The sequence below is a fragment of the Ochotona princeps genome, chromosome 19 (genome assembly GCF_030435755.1).
Source record: "Ochotona princeps isolate mOchPri1 chromosome 19, mOchPri1.hap1, whole genome shotgun sequence".
NCBI classification, from domain to species: domain Eukaryota; kingdom Metazoa; phylum Chordata; class Mammalia; order Lagomorpha; family Ochotonidae; genus Ochotona; species Ochotona princeps.
The window spans coordinates 22,165,236-22,184,969 of record NC_080850.1 but is presented as its reverse complement, the minus strand read 5'-3'; the positions used below and the strand labels follow the sequence as shown (position 1 = coordinate 22,184,969).

At 50.6% G+C, this 19,734-nt stretch overlaps 1 protein-coding gene across 1 annotated transcript; it reads right to left on the bottom strand.

The window, feature by feature from the left end:
• Nucleotides 1-5,976: 5,976 nt before the first annotated feature.
• Nucleotides 5,977-13,623, bottom strand: ATOX1 (antioxidant 1 copper chaperone). Its single transcript, XM_004587605.3, has 3 exons — nt 13,489-13,623; nt 9,752-9,827; nt 5,977-6,176 (listed from the first exon to the last, which is right to left on the bottom strand). The coding sequence occupies exons 1-3, from the start codon at nt 13,492-13,494 to the stop codon at nt 6,052-6,054; spliced, it is 207 nt and encodes a 68-aa protein (XP_004587662.1). The 5' UTR covers nt 13,495-13,623; the 3' UTR covers nt 5,977-6,051.
• Between the last annotated feature and the right edge of the window lie 6,111 nt (nt 13,624-19,734).

Sequence of the window (19,734 nt, the reverse complement as noted above, 5' to 3'; positions counted from 1 at the left end):
CACTTTGCAAAAGGCATCCCCACCGAGAGGCTTGTGACCAGGTGGGCCTGACAACTTACAACTGTCCTTGATGAATGGCCAAGGGACAGTATCTGGAATATTCTCTGTGAGCAGTCCAGGGTGTGGAAGCGCACAGACCTGTAAGATGCCACCAACGGGAAGGGTCCGCGGATGCCCCTGGGTCAGGACACACCCAGCTGCAGGCACAGGAAGGCCAGAGCAATCAGAACTTCCGGTTTCATCTGTGCATGCTGAGAGCTATAGGAGCCCAGCTGAGGCCTCCACGCACACTTTCACTCCACTCCAAGAATGTACTCTCTATTCCCACTTTGTGCTTGAGGCTACCAAGGTCCCGCACAGTGAGCAACTTGCCCAAACTCCCACGGCTGGCAAGCACAGTGTGTCCACAGAGCCCGTGTTCTTACCCAGGACGCAGCCTGCTGCTCGGCCTAGCATTCGAAAGGGCGAGACTCTGGGAGTGTGTGATAGGTGTACAAAGGGAAGGCAGCCCTACTTCCACGGGCTTTTATTTTACATCTTGTGTCGAGGCTGCAGTCAGAGGTTTCCCTGGTGACACGCAGACTTGCGCTGTCTTCCGATGCAGACTGGAACACTTGTCCACCAAAGCCAAGCGGCCACAAGTCCCCTAAAGACATGGCAACTGAAGAGGAGGTCTGACGGACTCGCCTAAGAAATTACACCCGTGGCTCTTTTTCTCTTTTAAGAGACTGCCACTAATTAAAGGGGAATGCCACAAAGGGTGGTGACTTGGATGACAGCTTCCCCCTCTCAGGACACAACCCTTCATTTCCATTTCTACTTCCTGTAGTCTCCCAGGGCTCAAGGATGCAGAGCCAAGTTTTTCAGCCATTGAATTTTTGTATATCTGTGAAACTCTGTCCAAACACAAAGTTTTATTTGTAGAACTGCTGCTGTCAGGAATCGGACACATGGTCGTGATTTCATTCTCAATAGTCATGGCAAGAACCATTATGATCCCTGTTTTACAGATAGGAATTATAAGTTGCACAGAATAGTCTGTGGTTTTCCTGGGGCTGGCATTGTGGCTCAGTGTGTTAAGCTGCCACTGGTAAGGGCAGGATCCTGTATCAAGTCTCAACCACCCTGTTTCTCATCCAACTTTCTGTTACTGTGCCTGGAAGGAATGGGTTATGGTACAAGTAGTTGGGCCTCTACTACCCATAGGGGAGTCCTAGATGGAGTTACAGATTCCTGGGCCAGCCTGGGCCAGCCCTGGCTGTGATGAGCGTTTTGGGAAGTAAACCGGTGGATAAGAGATCTGTCTTTATATAAAAAAAATTTTGAAAACCTAAAAAATGTATTGCACATCATTCTGTGCAGCATGACTGAACACAGTGCCACCTTGCTATATTCCCCTTGGAATGGGCATCACCCAAGTACCTAGTGTCCCCACACTGTGCGCACTGTCTGTTACTAAGTTACCACACCATCATGGCATGCCTGTGCAGCAGGTTCACAACCATCTGTGGTTTCAGGAACCTCCCCCGGAGGCCCTGGAATATGTCCACCAAGGACGAAGAGACCACTCAGCGATAAATGACCAACAGCCCTGTGTTGTGGTGTAAGAGGCACAGCCGCTGTGTGTGATGTCACCTCCCCATACGGGTGTAGGTTCATGTGCCAGCTGCTCTACTTCCAATCTAACTCCCTGCTAATGACCTGGGAAACGCAGAAGAAGATGGTCCAAGGATTTGGGTCCCTGCCATCCATGTGGGAGATCTGGAAGACGCTCCTGGCTCCAGCCTGGCTCAGCCCCAGCCATTACAGCCATTTGGGGACAGCCATTTGGGGAGTGAGCCAGTAAGTAGCATATTCTTCCTATCTCTCTTCCTCTCACCTCCTCCACAGGATTAATTCAGCAAACACCTACGGAGCACCACCATGGTCTGTCCTCTTCTGTCTCAGGAAGACCAGGTGCAGAGGGCTTCAAGGCAGAGTGACGGCCGTGTGTGCTGAATAGCCATGCAATACACCCTGTGTGCCTGTTCCGTGGGGGAGTCAGGGAGAGATGCCTGGCTTATCCTGCAGGACAGGAAATACACGTGGACAAAGCCTTTGCCACAACACCAAAGCCTGCAAGATAAATGCTTGGCAAGCTAAGAGGAGAAACAAATTACTTCCAGTTGTTGAGGGTTCATGGAGGCTGTGGTATGTGAGGGAGGGAAAGGAATTTGTCTGCCCAGACTGGAGCTGGGAGGGAGGCTGTGATGCGATCGTTCTGTTTCCAAGGGAGTACCCCGCGAACAGCAAGGGCTGGAAAGCCCTGGGAAGGTGGGTTGGGGCCAGGGCCTGCAGAAAGCCCCTGAATGAGGATCCCTCTGCTGCCCACTCCACCTGCCCTCTGTGGTGTGACTTCATGGCACAGTTAGCTGAGCTGCTGACACACCCTCCCTCTCTGGGTCCCCAAGAGCCTCAAACTGGAAATGTAGATTTCAGCCCCAGAGTAGGAAGTGAAGGAACTCACCCTCAGAGGCATTTGTGGCCCTATCTTTGGGCTTTCCAAGTAGACCTGCCAGCCAGGGCTCTTGGGGAAACCCAAAATGGCAAAACAAACAAAAACCCTTCCCAACCCCCAACCCCCCCCCCCCGCCCCGCCCCGGAAACTTTCCCGTGGCAAAAAGCAAGACACTGCCCTCTGCTGGCAAACAGAAGGTAATGGCGTGCTCCCAGGGGCCACAGGTCGACTTGACTGAGACTTGCTTGGTACTTTCATAACGGAACCAAAATTACGCTCACACACCAGATGAGTCTAACTTAAATCTTACTTACCAAATTCCCTGAGGCTCAGGTATTATGTATGACACCGATACAGCAACTGTCATTGAGAGAGATTAGGAGACTGGACCAAGGTCATGGCTGGCCAGTGCTGAACAATGTCCTGCTGCAGTATCCAGCACCACTGGGCGCCCAGCCCCTCAACAGTGCCCAAAAAACAGAAAGGGTGATTTTCTTAGGTGTGGCCTCAAAGATGTTCAGAACACGCCTTTTCCTCTCTCCATAACCATAAAGTGTTTCGGTCTAAAGGAAATGTAAGCTCCTTCTCTACAACAAATGAGGTGGAGCAAAGATCCAGAATTTTGTAAAGACCCCGCCAATCACCCTTAAGGTGGAGCCCAGTAACACCATCAAGAATGCAGGTGTCAAACAGGGCAGCATCTGGGATTTCCTGGGAAACAGCTGGAGGTCACTGTACACTCACGCTGCACCCCTCCACTTGCGGCTTTGTGAAGCCGCACCACTGGGCGGTCCCTCTGCCAGCTGGCCGGCAGGTGCACCTGCGAGAAGATGCCGCTGCACTGACAACCATCTCCACCCCAAGATCAGTGAAGGCCCTTTCCCCCGGGACAGCCTCCTGCTGTGGTTTCCCTTCTGTTGATTGGGAAAAAAATAATAAAGGATGTTGAAGGACCTCACCTAGCCCTGATGACTATGGGGCTGGGTGCTCAGATATCCCCGTTGTAAAATTTTGAAATCTTGGGCCCAGCGTTGTAGCCTAGTGGCTAAAGTCCTCACCTGGCACATACTGGGATCCCATATGGGCGCCGGTTCTAATCCCAGCAACGCCACTTCCTATCCAGCTCTCTGCTTGTGGCCTGGAAAAGCAATCAAGGATGGCCCAAAGCCTTGGGACCCTGTACCCACATGGGAGACCCATGTGGGACACCCATACCAGTTCAGGTCCTGGCTACTCCACTTCCTATCCAGCTCATAGTTAATGAACTTGGGAAGCAGAGGATAATGTCCCAAGCACTTGAGTTCTTGCTATATATATAAGAGATACCCGAATGTAGTTCCTTGCCCCAGACTTCAGCCTGGTCCAGTCCTGGCTACTGCAGCCATTTGGGGAGTGAACCAGTGGATGGAACCCCCACCCCTGGGGTCACCCTGTCTTTCAAATCAATTAAAATCATTTTTAAAAAACCACGCAAGACACCCGAACCCCAACAAAGCAGCTAGATTTTATTGCAGAGAAGCCAGGAAGCAGCGAGTTAAATGAGGGTCTCCATGGGAACTCCCACCGCTGAGCAGGATGGCAGGTTCCAAGTCCTTCTGGAAGTCACGGGGAGGAGCGGCGTCCTACGAAAGATGAACAGTTAAGTGGAACACAGGCGCCATCTGCTGAGTACATGGCCACATTACAAAAGCAGCAAATGTGTGACGCACCCGGGGATGGGGAGGTGAGGAGGGAGATCCAGGGTGCAGTAGCTGGACCTGAAGCCCTGTCCACTGCTCCTGCCCACAACCCATTAACCTTATGGAGCCGATCACTGCTGCGGGCCGCCTCTGGGGCACTCCCAGCTGACAGGACCCTGTCCACTTTTCAGTGAATGCTGGGAAGTCAATGGGCAAGAGACTTGAGCAAACACACCAGCCAGATGATGAACATAACTGCATAACCCATAGACACTCCCCGGGGTTTTAAATCTGCCTTTGGTCGGTCACGAGGAAGTCTCTTAAAACAGATTTCCAAGGCCGTGGCTGCCTGAGAGTGGGAGTGCTTCTCGGGAAACACGAGGGGCTCCAGTTGCTCTGCCTCGGGATGGGGGATCCATGTGGCACGGGATTCCCATGTGGCACGGTAGGAATTGTGTCTTCCTCCTGTGGTGGATGGTCCTCTGTATTCATGGGGATGGCAGTGAACCCCACAAGGCAGAGCAGCAGGGAGGTGGTGTTCACTACCTTTTACAGAGAGAACCCAAATCTTGGGCATACATGAAGTATAGTCAGTACTGAAGTGGAGTTAGAATCCCAGAATCCTCATTATGCACCCTGAGTTCATTCCTAAATGTGGGGTGTACCCAGGGTGTTGGGAGGTGGGACAGAAATGCAAGCGCACAAGATGTCACCACACAGATGGAACACTGCCTTGGCTGAGGTGCACACAGCTACCTTTAGGAAGGAAGCCAGACCTGCAGGGGACTGGCGTGGCCTGTCAGCCGGTTAGAGCTGGCCTCTGCCCAGGGAGCTCCCTGGGGACGCACTCACAGGACCCTACCACCTAACACAGCACCGAACTCGAACTCGGGATGCCTTCATGTCTTCCTGCCTCTGCATCCCCTGCCAGGGGTGTTTTGGTCAAGCCACTTTCCCTCTCTGGGTCCCATTTCTAACGGTGGTGAGGATATGTCAATCACTGTCATTTACTGGTCAGATGTGCTCTGTGGGGATGGGCATCACGAGTGCCCTCTGCTGAGGTGAGGCAGTGCTGCGTCAGTGAGCTAGAACTTCCCTGTGCTGGAGAGAAGGGTGCTGGCACAGTGCCTTGTACTTCCTCCCTGGCTGTGCTAGACCCAAGGGAATGTGCAGCTTAGACACACATTTCTGCACCAGTCAGAGCATGGGCCCTGCTAGGGTTGTTGAGAGATGTTCCAAGTGGAGAGCGAGAGAGGCCACATCTGAACTCACTCACCCGGCGCTCAGGAGCACAAGGCCCAGGCCGTAGGTTTCAGTCCTGATGGGACAAATAGACAGACAGAGCTCCCATCTGCTGGTTCACCCCCTTCAATACACACAACAGCTAAGGATGGACCAAACCCAAGGTGGGAGCCAAGAAGGCGATCTGAGTGACCCAACCACCTAAGCCATCCTCTCTGCTGCCTCCCAGGGCACATTAGCAGGAAGCAGGAAATAGAAGCACAGTCAGGATTCAAACGTAGAGCACTCCAGTGTGGGATGTGGGCATCTCAAGCGGTATTCTAACTACTACACTAAGGACAGCCAGCTTACCAAGGCAAAAGGCGCGCTGCTTGGATCACACACGCCAAGCTTCAACCTCGCTGCACGTGAAACACTCCATCCACACAGTATCCTGTCTCCTTACAAGGGGCTGTCAGGGCCTCTGAACTTAACATCTGCATTAGTCAATGGTGGAATATTCTTAACGCTCCAGGGTACTCTCCTGCTGTACTTCAGCTTTGCAAGGCCAAGGTGTAACCCTGATGAGAATGCTAGGGCCTCACCCACCTGCCCCCTTTGGTCCATCCTGTGGGCTGGGGCTCCAGGTTCCGGCTACTTGGGGCCGAGGTATGACACGGTCTTTCCTGTTTTCGTCAGGGTTGCCAGCAGGGCATCCACACTGTGTTCAGACTCGATGCAAACCTTCTTGTTGGGGAGGTCAATGTTAAACTCCAGTCCTGCAGGAAGAGGAAGTGGGGTGTGGGCAGAGGAAGCGAGACCCTCCCAGGAACAGCAAGGAGAGAGTTTCAGGCTCCTAAATCATTTCCCACAACCCGCTGCCCTCCCCATTCCTGTGCATCGCACGGGGCCGCACAGCACAGTCACGTCTTGGCTACCGCTGCCCCATCTTACATGAGTGTATGTTACGACCACTCTTTCAAAACCTAAGACTCATTCTAGGTCTGGTTCATCGGCACTGGAGTTTGCTAATCCCTGCTACAGACTAGGGTTTATGTCTTTTTTTTTTAATAGCAAAAGTAACACAGATATATAATTTTCTTTTTTTTTTTTTTTAGATTTATTCATTTTTATTACAGCCAGATATACACAGAGGAGGAGAGACAGAGAGAAAGATCCTCCGTCCGATGATTCACTCCCCAAGCGAGCCGCAACAGGCCGATGCACGCCGATCCGAAGCAGGGAACCAGGAACCTCCTCCGGGTCTCCCACACGGGCGCAGGGTCCCAATGCATTGGGCCGTCCTCGACTGCTCTCCCAGGCCACAAGCAGGAAGCTGGATGGGAAGTGGAGCTGCTGGGACCAGAACCGGCGCCCACATGGGATCCCCGGGCCTTCAAGGCGAGGACTTCAGCCGCTAGGCCACGCCGCCTTGAAGGCCCAACAGATATATAATTTTCTAAAGAAGCAAGTTCATGTGAGATTCCCCCAGAGATCACTGTGAACAGTTAGGCCTCTAGCCTCCTGGCCACATGTGAATGAAAAATAACTCCCTGCGGCATCACGCTTTGGAAGCAGGTTTTGCTAACAGTTCACTCTGCAACTTCCAGACTCCATTGATTTCTTAGCACACGTGGACTTACTTAACAGGTACACAGAGTGAATGTCCCATACTGCACACTGAGCTTCTGTTATTACAGTAATGCTCTATACACATCCAGTTAAGAATATTTATTTGCTTGAAAGGTAGAGTTACAGAGAAAGAAGGCGAGGGACAGAGAGAGACAAAGAAAACTTTCATCCCTTGGTTCATTCCCCAAGTGGCTGCCACTTCCAGGGCCGAGCAAAACCACAGCCAGGAGCTTGGAGCAGAAGGGCTGAGACTCAAATGGGAGCTCATATGGGATGCTGCTCTTACAGGCTGCGTAACTGCTGTATCACACCAGCCCAGTGGCGGCTTAAACCGGCCATAATATGTAAGAACAGAAATTGTGGAGAAAACAACAGACTGGTACGTTCTGAATGCTAGCAGTGCAAAATTGCCTTCTAAAATGCCATGTCATTTTAAGGGCCTCTAGTGGCACATGGGAGGGTCCAGTCTCTTGAGGAAAGAATACAGAGGGAGGGAGCCCAGCGTGGTAGCCTAGCACCTAAGGTCCTCGCCTTGCACGCCCTGGGATCCCATATAGGTGCAGGTTCTGATCCCGGCAGCTCCACTTCCCATCCAGCTCCCTGCCTGTGGCCTGCAAAAGCAATCAAGGACGGCCCAAAGCCTTGAGACCATGCACTCATGTGGGAGACCCGGAGGAAGTTTCTGGCTCCTGGCTTCAGATTGGCGCAGTTCTGGCCACTGCAGTCCTGGTAGAGTGAATCATCAGACAGAAAATCTTCCTCTCTGTCTCTCCTCCTATCTGGTTTTTCAATAAAAATAAATCTTTTTTAAAAATTAAAAAAAAAAAGGAATACAGGGAGAGGGCTTGTGTTGTGGTACTACAAATTAAACTACCTGTATCAATGGCATCCCATACCAGAGCACAGGTTTGAGTCTGAATGCAGAATTACACAGAGATAGTAAGAGAGAAATCTTCCATCCACTGGCTAACTAACCAATTGGCCACATCAGCTAGGGCTGGACGAGGCCAAAGCCAGAAGCTTGGAACTTCATGCAGGACTCCCATGTGGCTATAGAGGCCCAAGGACTTGGGCCATCTTCTGCTGCTTTCCCAGGAAGTGGGATTCGAACCAGCACTCACATGGGATGTGGAAGTCACGTAGTGGCTTCACATGCTCCCTTTCCCCTTCTCCCTCCCTCCTTCCTCTCTCTCTAACTCTTATGTTTCAAACAAATATATATATATCTAAAAAACAAACAAACAACAACAACAACAACAAAAGGGATGCAAAGAGAGAGCCTTTGGTAAGCTGTAGGCCCACGCTTCTACTTCCTTGTTAGGTTAGCTGGGTGGGTCCTGGACAGGTAAACCTCAGCGTGGTCCGTGCGGGGGTCGGGCTTGGGCAGCCTCGTTGGTCTTCCCAGCTGTGTGAGCCATCAAGCAGTCTGTGACTTCTCAAGCCCAGCAAAGTGCTCCCCAGTAACTCAGAAACCCTTTGGACCCTACTCAGATATCACCCACGCAGGGAGAGCAGTGAAAGGTGGTGTGGAAATTGCTGAGGCTCTAAGGTGGCTCCTCAAGCAGTCGTCAAAGGGCCTGAACAATCAGGTGAGGCAGAATCTGGTCATAATCTTTCAATCTGCACAGAATGGATACCCAAGAGGGGACATAGCTGGGTGTCCTTTGTGGACTTAGGTTGTTGGTGTCAGGAGGATCTCCCTTGATTCCGGTCACACCATAGAGCTGGAAGAAGGACTAGACCAAACACAGTGGATTTCAAACTGTGTTCCCTGAAGCCTGGAGTTCCAGGCAGGAGTCCTTGAGCCATCAGAAAAAGAGCACGCCTGCCCTTCTCCATCCACAGCACGAGGATTTGTCTATGCCACGACATGTTACACCGTGAAAGCTGATCTGCACTGACGTTGCCACTCTGCACACAGCGGGGGAAGCCCAGGCCCGAGCGAGGACAGCCACACTCAGGGGACGAGGCAGCAGCTGCTCCTTTCCACCGTTCCATGTGCTTTCAAATTCAGCTCCCACTTCTCAGGCCTGGCAAGTCACTTCCCCTCTGGGACATCAGCATCAATGTTCCCATTGCAGAGATGGAAAGTACAGCTCGGAAGACCACTAGTGAGATCATAGCCACATGGAAGTCATCTGGAAACTTGGCCCTATCACTCCAGAGGGCTTTAAAAAGGGACATACTGTAAGCCAGACTGGGCCCTGGCTCTACCAGATTTCTGATCGCAGCCCAGCCATCAGCACTGAGCCCTCCCCCTAGAGAGGGCCCAGTTCCCTGACTATGAAATGAGGGGGATGGAGGAGAGTGTTTATTTTCCAAACACATCCAAAAGAGGTGCTTTATGAGTTATGCAAATGACTGGTTCAAAACAAGATTTTCAAAATTGTTATCATTTTAAATATCTTTCACAGAAAATGACACTCAAGTGGATCGCTAACATATTAATGAGTCCCTCCAGAGCTCCTGGGTTGGCCTGTATAGGCCAAAATACTTAGCCTCCCTGAACTTCAGCTTGCTCCTGTTGAAAACGGAGGTGGGGGAGACTGCTCCTGAGCTGGCCATGTGGCCCACAGTACCTGGAACATGCTAGTGACTCAACACATTTTAGTTTCACTTCTATCAGCAGCTCACAGTCCACCCCTCCAGCCACATCCACACGCATTAGAACCTATGGGCACCTGTGTCTCCCCAGCCTCCCACATGCTGGCAACTCACTCACCTCCCATCTTGTTGAGGACGCGAGAGACGGCCTCAGCACAGCCCTCACAGGTCATATCCACAGAGAACTCGTGTTTCTGAAACAGTGGGGAACCATGAGTCAAATAACAGACGTACTCACACTGCAGCAGCACGTAGGCCCACTCAGGGGACAAGACAGAGCCAGAGAGCCTGGGCAAAACTGGGCTCGGGTCGAACTCACCAGCAACCTATCTTTCAGCCCCAGTCACAGCAACTATAAAAGGAAGGAACCAAGCATTCCTGTACCTTTTAAAAATTTTAAAGGTTTATTTACTTTTATTGGAAAGTCAGATTTACACAGAGAAGGAGAGACAGAGAGAAAGATCTTCCATCTGCTGGTTCCTCCCCAAGTGCCCGCAATGGCCGATCTGAAGCCAGGAGCCAAGAGCTTCTTCCGGGTCCCCCGCATGGGAGGAGGGATGTAGGGTCCCAAGTATTTGGGTTGTTTTTTTACTGCTTTCCCAGGTCACAATCAGGGAGCTGAAAGGGAAAGAGGAGCAGCCAGGACACAAATGGGCGCCCAGACAGGATCCCGGCACATGTAAGGCAAGGATTTAACCACTAGGCTACTGTGCCAGGCTGCACTCAGTCTTTTCAATTTCAGTATCTAAACTGCACAAGAACCCTCATCTCTTGAAGCCTCATCTTTCCAGTAACTGTGCTGTTATACACAGCGGAGTCGGGGGATCTTCAGAAAATACATGGAAATAATGTATAGACATGTTAGGGAAAATCTTCATGAATCTCAAAGCTGTCTTGCCCCAAAACCAACTCATCTTTCCATTCCATTATTCTGTTTTGAAGCACCCGTGCAAGCTGCTGGCATTCTTTCCTGTCACGCTAGCGAACAGTAGTCCTGGGATTCCCTGCTTCTAATTCCTATTCTACAGACAAGAAGACCAAGGTAACGCAATGTGGGCAAAGATTTTTTTACCGCGGTTTTTGGGCTCAAAACCCTGGGCTCTTCAGCATTGGCCTGAGAAACCTCCCAGGCAGCCCACTCTGCTTCCTCCAGTTTTTTGCTTTTTTTTCTTTAATTTTGTATTTTATGGTACAATTCTGTAGAGTCTGAGATTCCTCCACCTCAAACTCTCACCCTCCCAACTGATTTTCCCCGTGCTGTTAAAATAGCATAGTCCTTCATAAGGAGTTATAATTCCTTCAGTTTGTTATTTAAGTGTGCCCTGACGTTGCTGGTACAGACAATGTCAGACAGTCCAGCATCCCATTGTCCAGATAAGCCCAACAGTTTCATTGGGAGTCCATCTTTGATTTGGAAGTGAGGATGCATATGGCATTGTTATCTTCACATCTGGATATGGTAGTCTCTATTACACCATCACTATACATTCCCTTAAATGAGAAGTCAGGAAATAAAGTCAACAACAGGTATGAAGTTAAAACAAAAACAAATCGAAGAAAAAAAATACAGCACCATGGAGTTGAAAAAAATGCTCACCTGAAAAACCAATGCATAGGTGTTGAAAAGAAAACACAAAAGCTTCTTGGATAAAATGATGTCAACGTGCGATCCTTCAGCCACTCACCTGTGGTCTGGTGTCAAGGGGCCCTCCTCCTTTGGATTTTCTGCTCAAGAGGATCTTTTGTCTGTTATAATCGCCGTGGGCAGATCAAAACTGTTTGATCCTCAAACTGGTCTTTTCTTTACAGGAACCCTCCTCAAACCACCTGGTGACCCACTCTCTCCAGACCCAGGGTGATTCATTGCTTACTTCAAACCTTGCCACGGGTAGACCTGCTCAACTGGTATGGCTCATTCTTTGTCCAATCTGAGTGCTACCTGCCTCAAGGTACCTGGCAAAACCTCAGGAAAATGATATCCAAGATGTTTACAGCTCTTCTTAGAGGGCCTCAGGTTCTCAAAGACAGGCTGCTAAGACAATGGGGCTCCAAGGGACACCTCTGAGTACTCTCCTGGGGTACAGTCACAGAAAGCTGACACCTGAGAGCCCAGTGCTAAACACTGTGACCTTGATCAAGACCTCAAGAATGCAACTAGGAGACAAACTTCCTCCCAAGTGGCTGAGAATGCTTTTGTTCAGCAGGTCCTACCTGGTCAGGCCAGCAACCAACTGCTACATGATCTTAAATAAGTTACCTAGCTTTTCATTTTTACCTTTTATCTACCAAATTCATTTCCCTCTTTCTTTTAAAAGATTCATTTATTTATTTGAAAGGTAGGGTGTCAGTGAGATCCTCCACCAGCTGGTTCACTCCCCAGATGACCATTTGCAGCCCAGCTGGGCCAAGCTGAAGCCAGGAGCTAGGAACTCCATTTGAGTTTCCCATGTGGGTGGCAGAAGCCTGGGACACTTGGGCCATCCTGCACTGCCTTCCCAGGCACATTGGAAGGGATCTGAATTGGACAGGAAGTGGCTGGGATCAAAGAAGAGTTTTGATGTGGGATGCCTGCCACATCAAATGGCTTAACCCACTGCACTACAATGCCAACCACTGAAGTTCCTGTATTTCTTGTGTAAAAGTGGAGTGGGTAAAAGGCATATGGCACGGCATCCTAGTGACTAAATCCTCACCTTGCATCCACCAGGATCCCATATGGCCACTGGTCTGTGGTCCGGCTGCTCCACTTCCCATCCAGCTCCCTGCTTGTGGCCCGGGAAAGCAGTCAAGGATGACCCAAAGCCTTGGGACCCTGCACCTATGTGGGAGACCTGGAAGAAGCTCCTGGCTTCAGATCAGCTTGGCTCTGGCCATTGTGGGCACTTGAGGAGTAAATCAGCAGACAGAAGATCTTGCTCTCTGTATCTCCTTCTCTCTGTATATTTGCCTTTCCAATCAAAAAGTAAAATAAATTTAAGAAAATGCTACTTGGAAGACCTTCGTTCCATTCTGGAATGCATGGGCTTGAGTGCTGGCTGCAATATTCCATCCAGTTTTCTGCTGTGCAGCCCTGGGAGGCAACAGGCGGTGGCTCAGGTGGCTGTGTCCAGGACACCAACTTGTGGGGTCCAGGACACCAACTTGTGGGGTCCGAACTGAGTACATTCCAATTCTAATTGCATAAAAAAGATATCACAGAATGTGGTAAGACCAAGTGAACACGAAGTTACAGAACCAGTGTAGGCATTGGCCTACAAGTTTTCGTATTTCATATTCCTTCCCAATAGCTACTAGGCTGCTCCACATAGCCCCAGGCTGAGGACGTGGCTACTGCACACTGAAAAGCATTGTCCACATTCCGGGTCCTCCAGTGCTGACCTGCAAAGAAGGCAGAGCCCGCCCGCGGGCAAAGGGCAGGAAACACTGAACGCCTGCAAATCCGTGTGGCTCCTGAGGCCCGAGCCCCCACCGAGCTCTTCCAGGCCAGCTCCACAGGCAGAGAAGAGCATCCACGCGGAAGAGCTGATCCCGCTGGCCTGCCAGTCTCTGGGTCACACTGGCTGACCGTCCCCTCGCTGCGCCTCGACTTCCCGGAGCTGCACGGAAAGGTTTGGGTGGGCAGCCACCAAGGGCCTCACAGCGTCCAGGTTCTGCAGCCCGCCCCCCCAGATTTCGGATCCTGTTTTCTGGAGTCTCCCACAATCTGGGTGTGGGGGGAGAAAGGTCGAGCTACAATAACAGCTCCGGCCGCGGCCTTAGCCGTTTGAAAAAGCGACATCTGGCCCAGCGGCAGTGCATCCAGGTCACAAGCCCAGGATCCTGGGTCCACGCAGGCGGGGCGGCGCAGCCACTTACCGGCATGACAGGCTCAGGGGGGCGGGGATGGCGGCAGCAGTGGTGGCGGGGAGCGGCAGCGGCGGTGGCGGCGGCAACGCGTCTCCGGGATTCTAGAAAGGCGGGCTCTGCAGCGCTTCCGGGAGTGCGCGCCGATAGGCCCCGCCCCTCGGCCCTGCAGCCCGACAGGCCCCGCCCCCTCGACCCAGCAGGCCCCGCCCCTCTGAGCGGGCAGTCCGTGGGTTCGGCCCCGGCCCAGCAGGCCCCTCCCCCCGGTCCGGCAGGCCCCTCCCCCGGCCCAGCAGGCCCCGCCCCTCGGCCTCCGACCCCCGAGCTCCGCCTCCTCCGAGGCTGTCCCTCTTGGAGCTTGCAGACCCCTGAACACGCTGGCGAGAGGAGGTGAGAGGGTCGCTGTCCTCAGTCACTGACTGTTGGCCATTTTGGGGGACGGCCATAGCATATTAGGTTTGTGTTTGGCGTTGCGAGGCCGGGGGCCAACGATCCCTCACTGACGCCCTCAGTCTGTGGCAGGCCACAAGGGAGCGATGCGGCCTGTGGTGCCGTGGGGAAGACAGTAGAGGAAGGGTCCCTGAGTGGGACTGGAGTGGGGCGGGCGAGGCACCGTTCCCCGGGAGGAGGTTGTGGAGTTGGGGGTGCAAGGCTGGGTGGCAGGGATTTACTCGTAACAACAGTAGCGATAAGGGAGTTTCTTAACTGTTAGCATAACCGCTATATTTGGCTTCTGTAATCTTTGCTTGGCTTTGCTGCATAAAGAACGGGACTGACGCCATGATGGTCCTAAGGTCGTGAAGTAGGCCTAAGTTTCACTTCACTTCAAAGTTGCATTTTCCTCAGTGATGGAGTAGGCAGGGGGGAACAACCTTGGAGATGGGCCAATCAGGGGCATCCGCACGTCCGCAAGTGGAATGTGGTCCGAAACGGTACAGGTTGCATGGGAATGTGGTCTACATCGGTACGAGCTATACGTGACCAAGATAAAGACTGCACGGCTTGCTAGGGACGTGTTGTACATGACTAAGAGGGGGTAAAAATGGTTCGCAAGAGACCAGCGGGGTCCTTGTCAAGACTCCACTGTGATGGATGAGACATGGACCCTAGCTCGAGCTAGCAATGAAGTTTCTTTGCTTTTGCACTGTTGCATGTGAAACATGTGTGTCGGCGGTTCGGGGATCTTTTGGACATAACAGGGTCCCACTTCAAGCCAGGGGAGCAGCGTGTGTGTTCGGGAGTTGGAGGGAAAGAGTGCGCCTGACATGTGGGACAGGCACCCGCAGAGACACGAGAAACTTTTCTGCAAAGAATGCGCTCACGGCCCTGCGGGGAGCCCCGTGCAGGCAGGATTGCCCTGGAAAACTTAGAAACAGGTTTGCCCAGGCCCGGACTGTGCGTGTGTGTGTGTGTGTGTGTGTGTATGTGTGTGTCTCTATCACCATCTGGCTCCGAAGATCTCTCCTGGGCAGAAGTGCTTGGAGAGTTTAGGAAGCACTGGGGTTCCTTCCTGTTACTTATGAAAATGTGGATGGAACTGGAAGCTGTTATATTGTTTTTCAAAGATGTGATTTTTTTAAAAGATTTTTTTTTAAGATATACTTTTATTGCAAGGTCAGATATACAGAGAGAAGAGACAGAGAGGAAGATCATCCGTCCGATGACTCACTTCCTAAGTGACCACAACGGCTGGAGCTACAAAATTCATCCTGGGCTTTCCACATGGGTAGCAGGGACTCAAGTGCTGGGGCCATCACCTGCTGTCTTCCAGGGGCATTAGAGGGAGCTGGATGGGAAACTGAGTAGCCAGGACTTGGACCGATTCTCTGATATGGGACGCTGGTGGCAACATCCATCACAAGTGGGAGTTTAATCCACTGTGCCACCACGCCAGCCACAGATCCTTGTGTTAATTGGGATAAGGACAAGTCTCACATAATCTAAAATGTTTGATCTCCGAAGTTGAAAGTAGGGGCCAGCATTGTGGGCCGTTGTGGCCATTTGGGGCATGAACCAGCGCATGTAAAATCTGTTTCTCCCTCTCTCCATGCAATTCTGCCTCTCAAATGAATCTTTTTTTTTTCTGTCAATAGTAAAAGGGGTGAGTTTAATTCTGTCTAATGTTCTTAAAAGACAAGATAGAGTAAAAAATGCAGTCGATCTGATTATTGAACCCAAAATGGGTGCGTCTGACCTGACAAATTACTTACTTTGATGTTTATGGGTAGAGGCCGTTCAGGAATACTTCCATGGTGCAAATTACTCAAAGATGACCGTTGAATACCCCTGAGCTTTGCTCTAATGAAAGCACTATTCCCAGTTTCACATAGCCTCTGAGCCATCGTCCCGGGTCCCCAGTTCCCCAGTACAGAGCCAGGAGCATACTGACACTTCCCACCCTAACTTCCTTCCTGGCTTTGTGCTGTGCCTATCCTCATTCCTTCTTTCTTTTTTTATTTTAAATGTTTACAATGGCACGCTTTTATTCCACTCCGCTATGACAGGCTTAACACTATTGGATGAAGGTTTCAACAAATGGCAAGCAGGGAAATCGCCCCCTCCCCACTGCCGCCAATTTCTCCAGCGCGCAGACCAGGCTATAAACACTCATGAAATCTCCAGGTGTCCGTTTCCTTCATACGTTCCTGCATCACATATCTGATACTCTGTGTCAATTACCACAGAGCAGGGGAAGCATAAGATGTTTGTCTTTTTGGGACTGGCTTGATTCACTAAGGATGAAATAAAAGGGGTTCAAAGTAGAATGGAAGGGGCTCAGCGTGATGGTTTATTTGGCTAATCCTCCCCCTGCAAGCACCAGGATCCCATATGAGTGCCAGTTCATTTCCTGGCTGCTCCACTTGCCATCCAGTTCCCTGCCTGTGGCCTGGGAGAGCAGTGGAGGATGGCCCAAAGACTTGGGACCCTACATCCAAGTGGGAGACCCAAAAGAAGCTCCTGGGTCCTGGCTTCGGATCTGCTGAGCTCTGGTCATTTCAATAAAAATAACTCTTCAAAAGAAAGAAAAAAGTAGAACAGAGGTGACCAGAAAATAGAGCGAGTAACAGGGAGCGGAAGGAAGACGGAGGAAATGTTGATGAACAGGCTGTATAATAGGTTTTGGTGTCCTACTGCGTAATCAGGTGACTGTAAAACGTGGCAATGTACTGTGTGTTTTTAAAAAGGGCAGATCCCTGGAGAGATGATTTACAATGTTTGCAACATGAAGACAGGACAAATGTTTGAAGAGAGAGCTGTTTGCCCCAGCTGGAACATTCCACAAAATATGCACATATCAAGACATCACATGATACCTTATAGACATGTATTATTTGTGTCAGCTACAAATAAGAGAAGGCTGAGACTTTCAGGCCTCATGCTAGATTCATTGGCTTTTAATTTCAACATCTATTTCAGTCCTTGGTCCCTCCTTCCTTGGGTTTGGAAAACCACTGGCTGAGGAAAGTCATTGTTGGAATATAGGAGACCTTTTTGAGGAAGTATACTGGTTATTTACTTGAAAGGCAGAGTTACAGAGAGAAGGAGAGAGGGAAAGAGTGTCAACATGCTCACCTCCAGCAACATCTGGGGCTGGGCTGATCCAAAGCCAGGAGCAGGGAGCTGCTTTTTTATGTCTTACATGGGTGAGCAGCCCAAGCACATGGGCCATCTTCTATTGCTTTCTCAGGCCATAAACAGGGAGCTGGATTGGAAGTGGAACGATGGGACTCAGAGTGGTGCCCATGGGGGATGCTAGCACCACAGAGAGAGCTTAAATAGGCTACAACATGGTGCTAGCCCCATGGCTGTTGATTTATTCTGTTTCAATTATCCTTTTTGCCTGCACTGGCGCTTTCTGTATCCTTTCAGTACTGTTTCCCTTTTGCTCAATGGCAGGATAAACCTTGGCAGGAAAGCCTTGAAGAAACACTGAAGGAGGCAAGATCTTCCTTCTTGGTGCCACCTGGCTTTTGCAGGATGCATGCCAGTTTCTGCAGTTGGTTTCCCCATACAAGGCTTCTGCTGTGGTTGGGGGCCAGCTGCACCCTGGGCCAACACCTTCCCCCTAGTACCCTACCTCCGTGGATGGATTTACATCAGTGTGTCCAGTGAAATACCTTTCTGTGAGTAGCTTTTCTGGGCACCATCAAGGGTAGATTTCCAGTCCGATGGTGGATTTTTAGCAGGTGTCACCAGCACAGCACCACACCACCACTTCTGTGCCTTCACTGGGATACAGCTGGGTCCTCTCCAATAGCATGTAGACCTTAGCCCAAAGTGAGCGTAGGAGCTTCACCTTGACACACACTATCTTAGCCTCATGGGCAATAGCTGCCGCTGGTATTTGCTATTCTTAAATTTCTTAAAGTTCTCATTGCTTCTTCCTAGCCACTCCTTCCTTACTGTAATCCCATTATACACTTAACATTTTTCTGTCTTAAATTATACTGTGGTTTCTGATTGGGCCCAGGCTCAAACAGGGAATGGCAATAGCTGCCTACTGTAGTTGAGGGAAGAAAATGCTAGGTCCACTCTTTTTTTTTTTTTAAAGATTTAATTTTATTCGAAAGGCAAATTTACAAAAGAGGCAAAAAGATCTTCTGCCTACTGGTTTACTCCCCAAGTGACTGCAATGGCTTGGAGTTGAGCCAATCCGAAGCCAGGAATTTCTTCCAGGTTTCCCAAGTGGGCTTTCCAGGGCTTTGGGCCATCCTCCACTGCTTTTCCAGGCCACAAGCAGGGAGCTGGATGGGAAGTGGAGCTGCTGGGGCATGAACTGGCACCCATATGGGATCCCGGTGCGTGCAAGGCAAGGATTTAGCCACTTGAGCCATCACGCCGAGCCCACTAGGTTCACTCTTGAGCCACGTTTTAGCAACACAAGTGGAAGAACTCAGTCTAGGCCAGCCCCAGTTCCTGGCCCACTTTTAGCATGCCACATGGAAGGGGTGTGGATTATAAAACCTGTCTTAACTGGCTTGAATGTGGTAGCAAAATACCACACCCTGGTGGGGCTTAGGCAACACACATTTTTTTCTTACCGTCCTGAATGCTGCGAAGTCAAATCAAAGTGTTGCCCCACTCATCACTGACAAAAACCTTCATTTATCCTCACTACCAGGGTTGCCATCTTGCTATGCGCTATGCTCTTGTACTGTGGGAAGTGAGCATTCCTTCTAATTTTATTAAAGACTTACTTATTTGAAAGGCAGAATTATAGATTGAGAGAGATCTTGCATCTGTTGGTTCACTCCTCAGGTGGCTGCAGCAGCTGAGGCTGGTTTGGTACAAAGACAGGATCCAGGAACTTCATCCAGGTCTCCCATGTGGGTACAGGGGCTCAAGTACTTGAGCCATCTTCTACTGCTGTCCCAGGCATATTAGCAGGAAGCTGGATTGGAAATGGAGCAGCCAGGACTCTAACTGGTGCCCATGTTGGATGTCAGCACTTCAGGCAACAGTTTCATAAGCCATACCATAATGCTTTCTCCTTCTTTTTAGAAAATGTTCTTCTATGTATAATTTGAAAGGCAAAATGATATTACACTTGATCTTAGCCAAAAGACCGAGAAGTAAAGTCAGAGTGATACACAGAAAGAGAGAGAGAGAAAAAAGTCTTTTTTTAGAGGATAATTTTATTTATTTTATTTATTAATTTTTATTATTAATTACATTGCATTATGTGACACAGTTTTATAGGTACTGGGATTCCCCCCACCCATCCCCAAGAGAGAGAGAAATCTTTATGTTTGGACTCACTCCTCAAATGACAACAATGACAAGGACTAGTGAGGCCAAAGCCAGGAGCCTAGGACTGGGCCTTCCACATGGGTGGCAGGGTCCCAAGTACCAAGCTAATCCTCTTCTGCTTCCTGAGACACAGCAGGGAGCTGAGTGGAAGTGAAGCAGCTGGGAATTGGCATTCTGCCCTTGTGTGCTTGCATGACTCCTGCTGGTTCTTTTGGGGAAGACCAGAGGCTAGTCGAGCCTGCCCTGAGCCACCACCAGGCCTGTGCCAAGCTGTGAATGGAACTGTGACACGTGCACAGTGGCTGACACTGACCCCGGCAGAATCCCAGTTGCGTGGCTAGCTGTCTCCACTGCAGCGGCTTTTGCGACAAGCACAAGGTGGTAGTGGGCGGCAGCAGGCGCCCTTGAGTGGTTTCGGCGGCTAGCAGTGAGTGGTGGCTGCTGCTCCCTGCCACAGCAGGCCTGGGTACATCATTGCTTTCTCAGGCCATAAACAGGAAGCTGAAT

Coding starts and splice junctions, on each gene's coding strand:
- ATOX1 (XM_004587605.3), bottom strand. Junction 6,177..9,751: donor CGTCCTCAACAAGATGGGAG/GTGAGTGAGTTG, acceptor CTCTTCCTGCAG/GACTGGAGTTTAACATTGAC.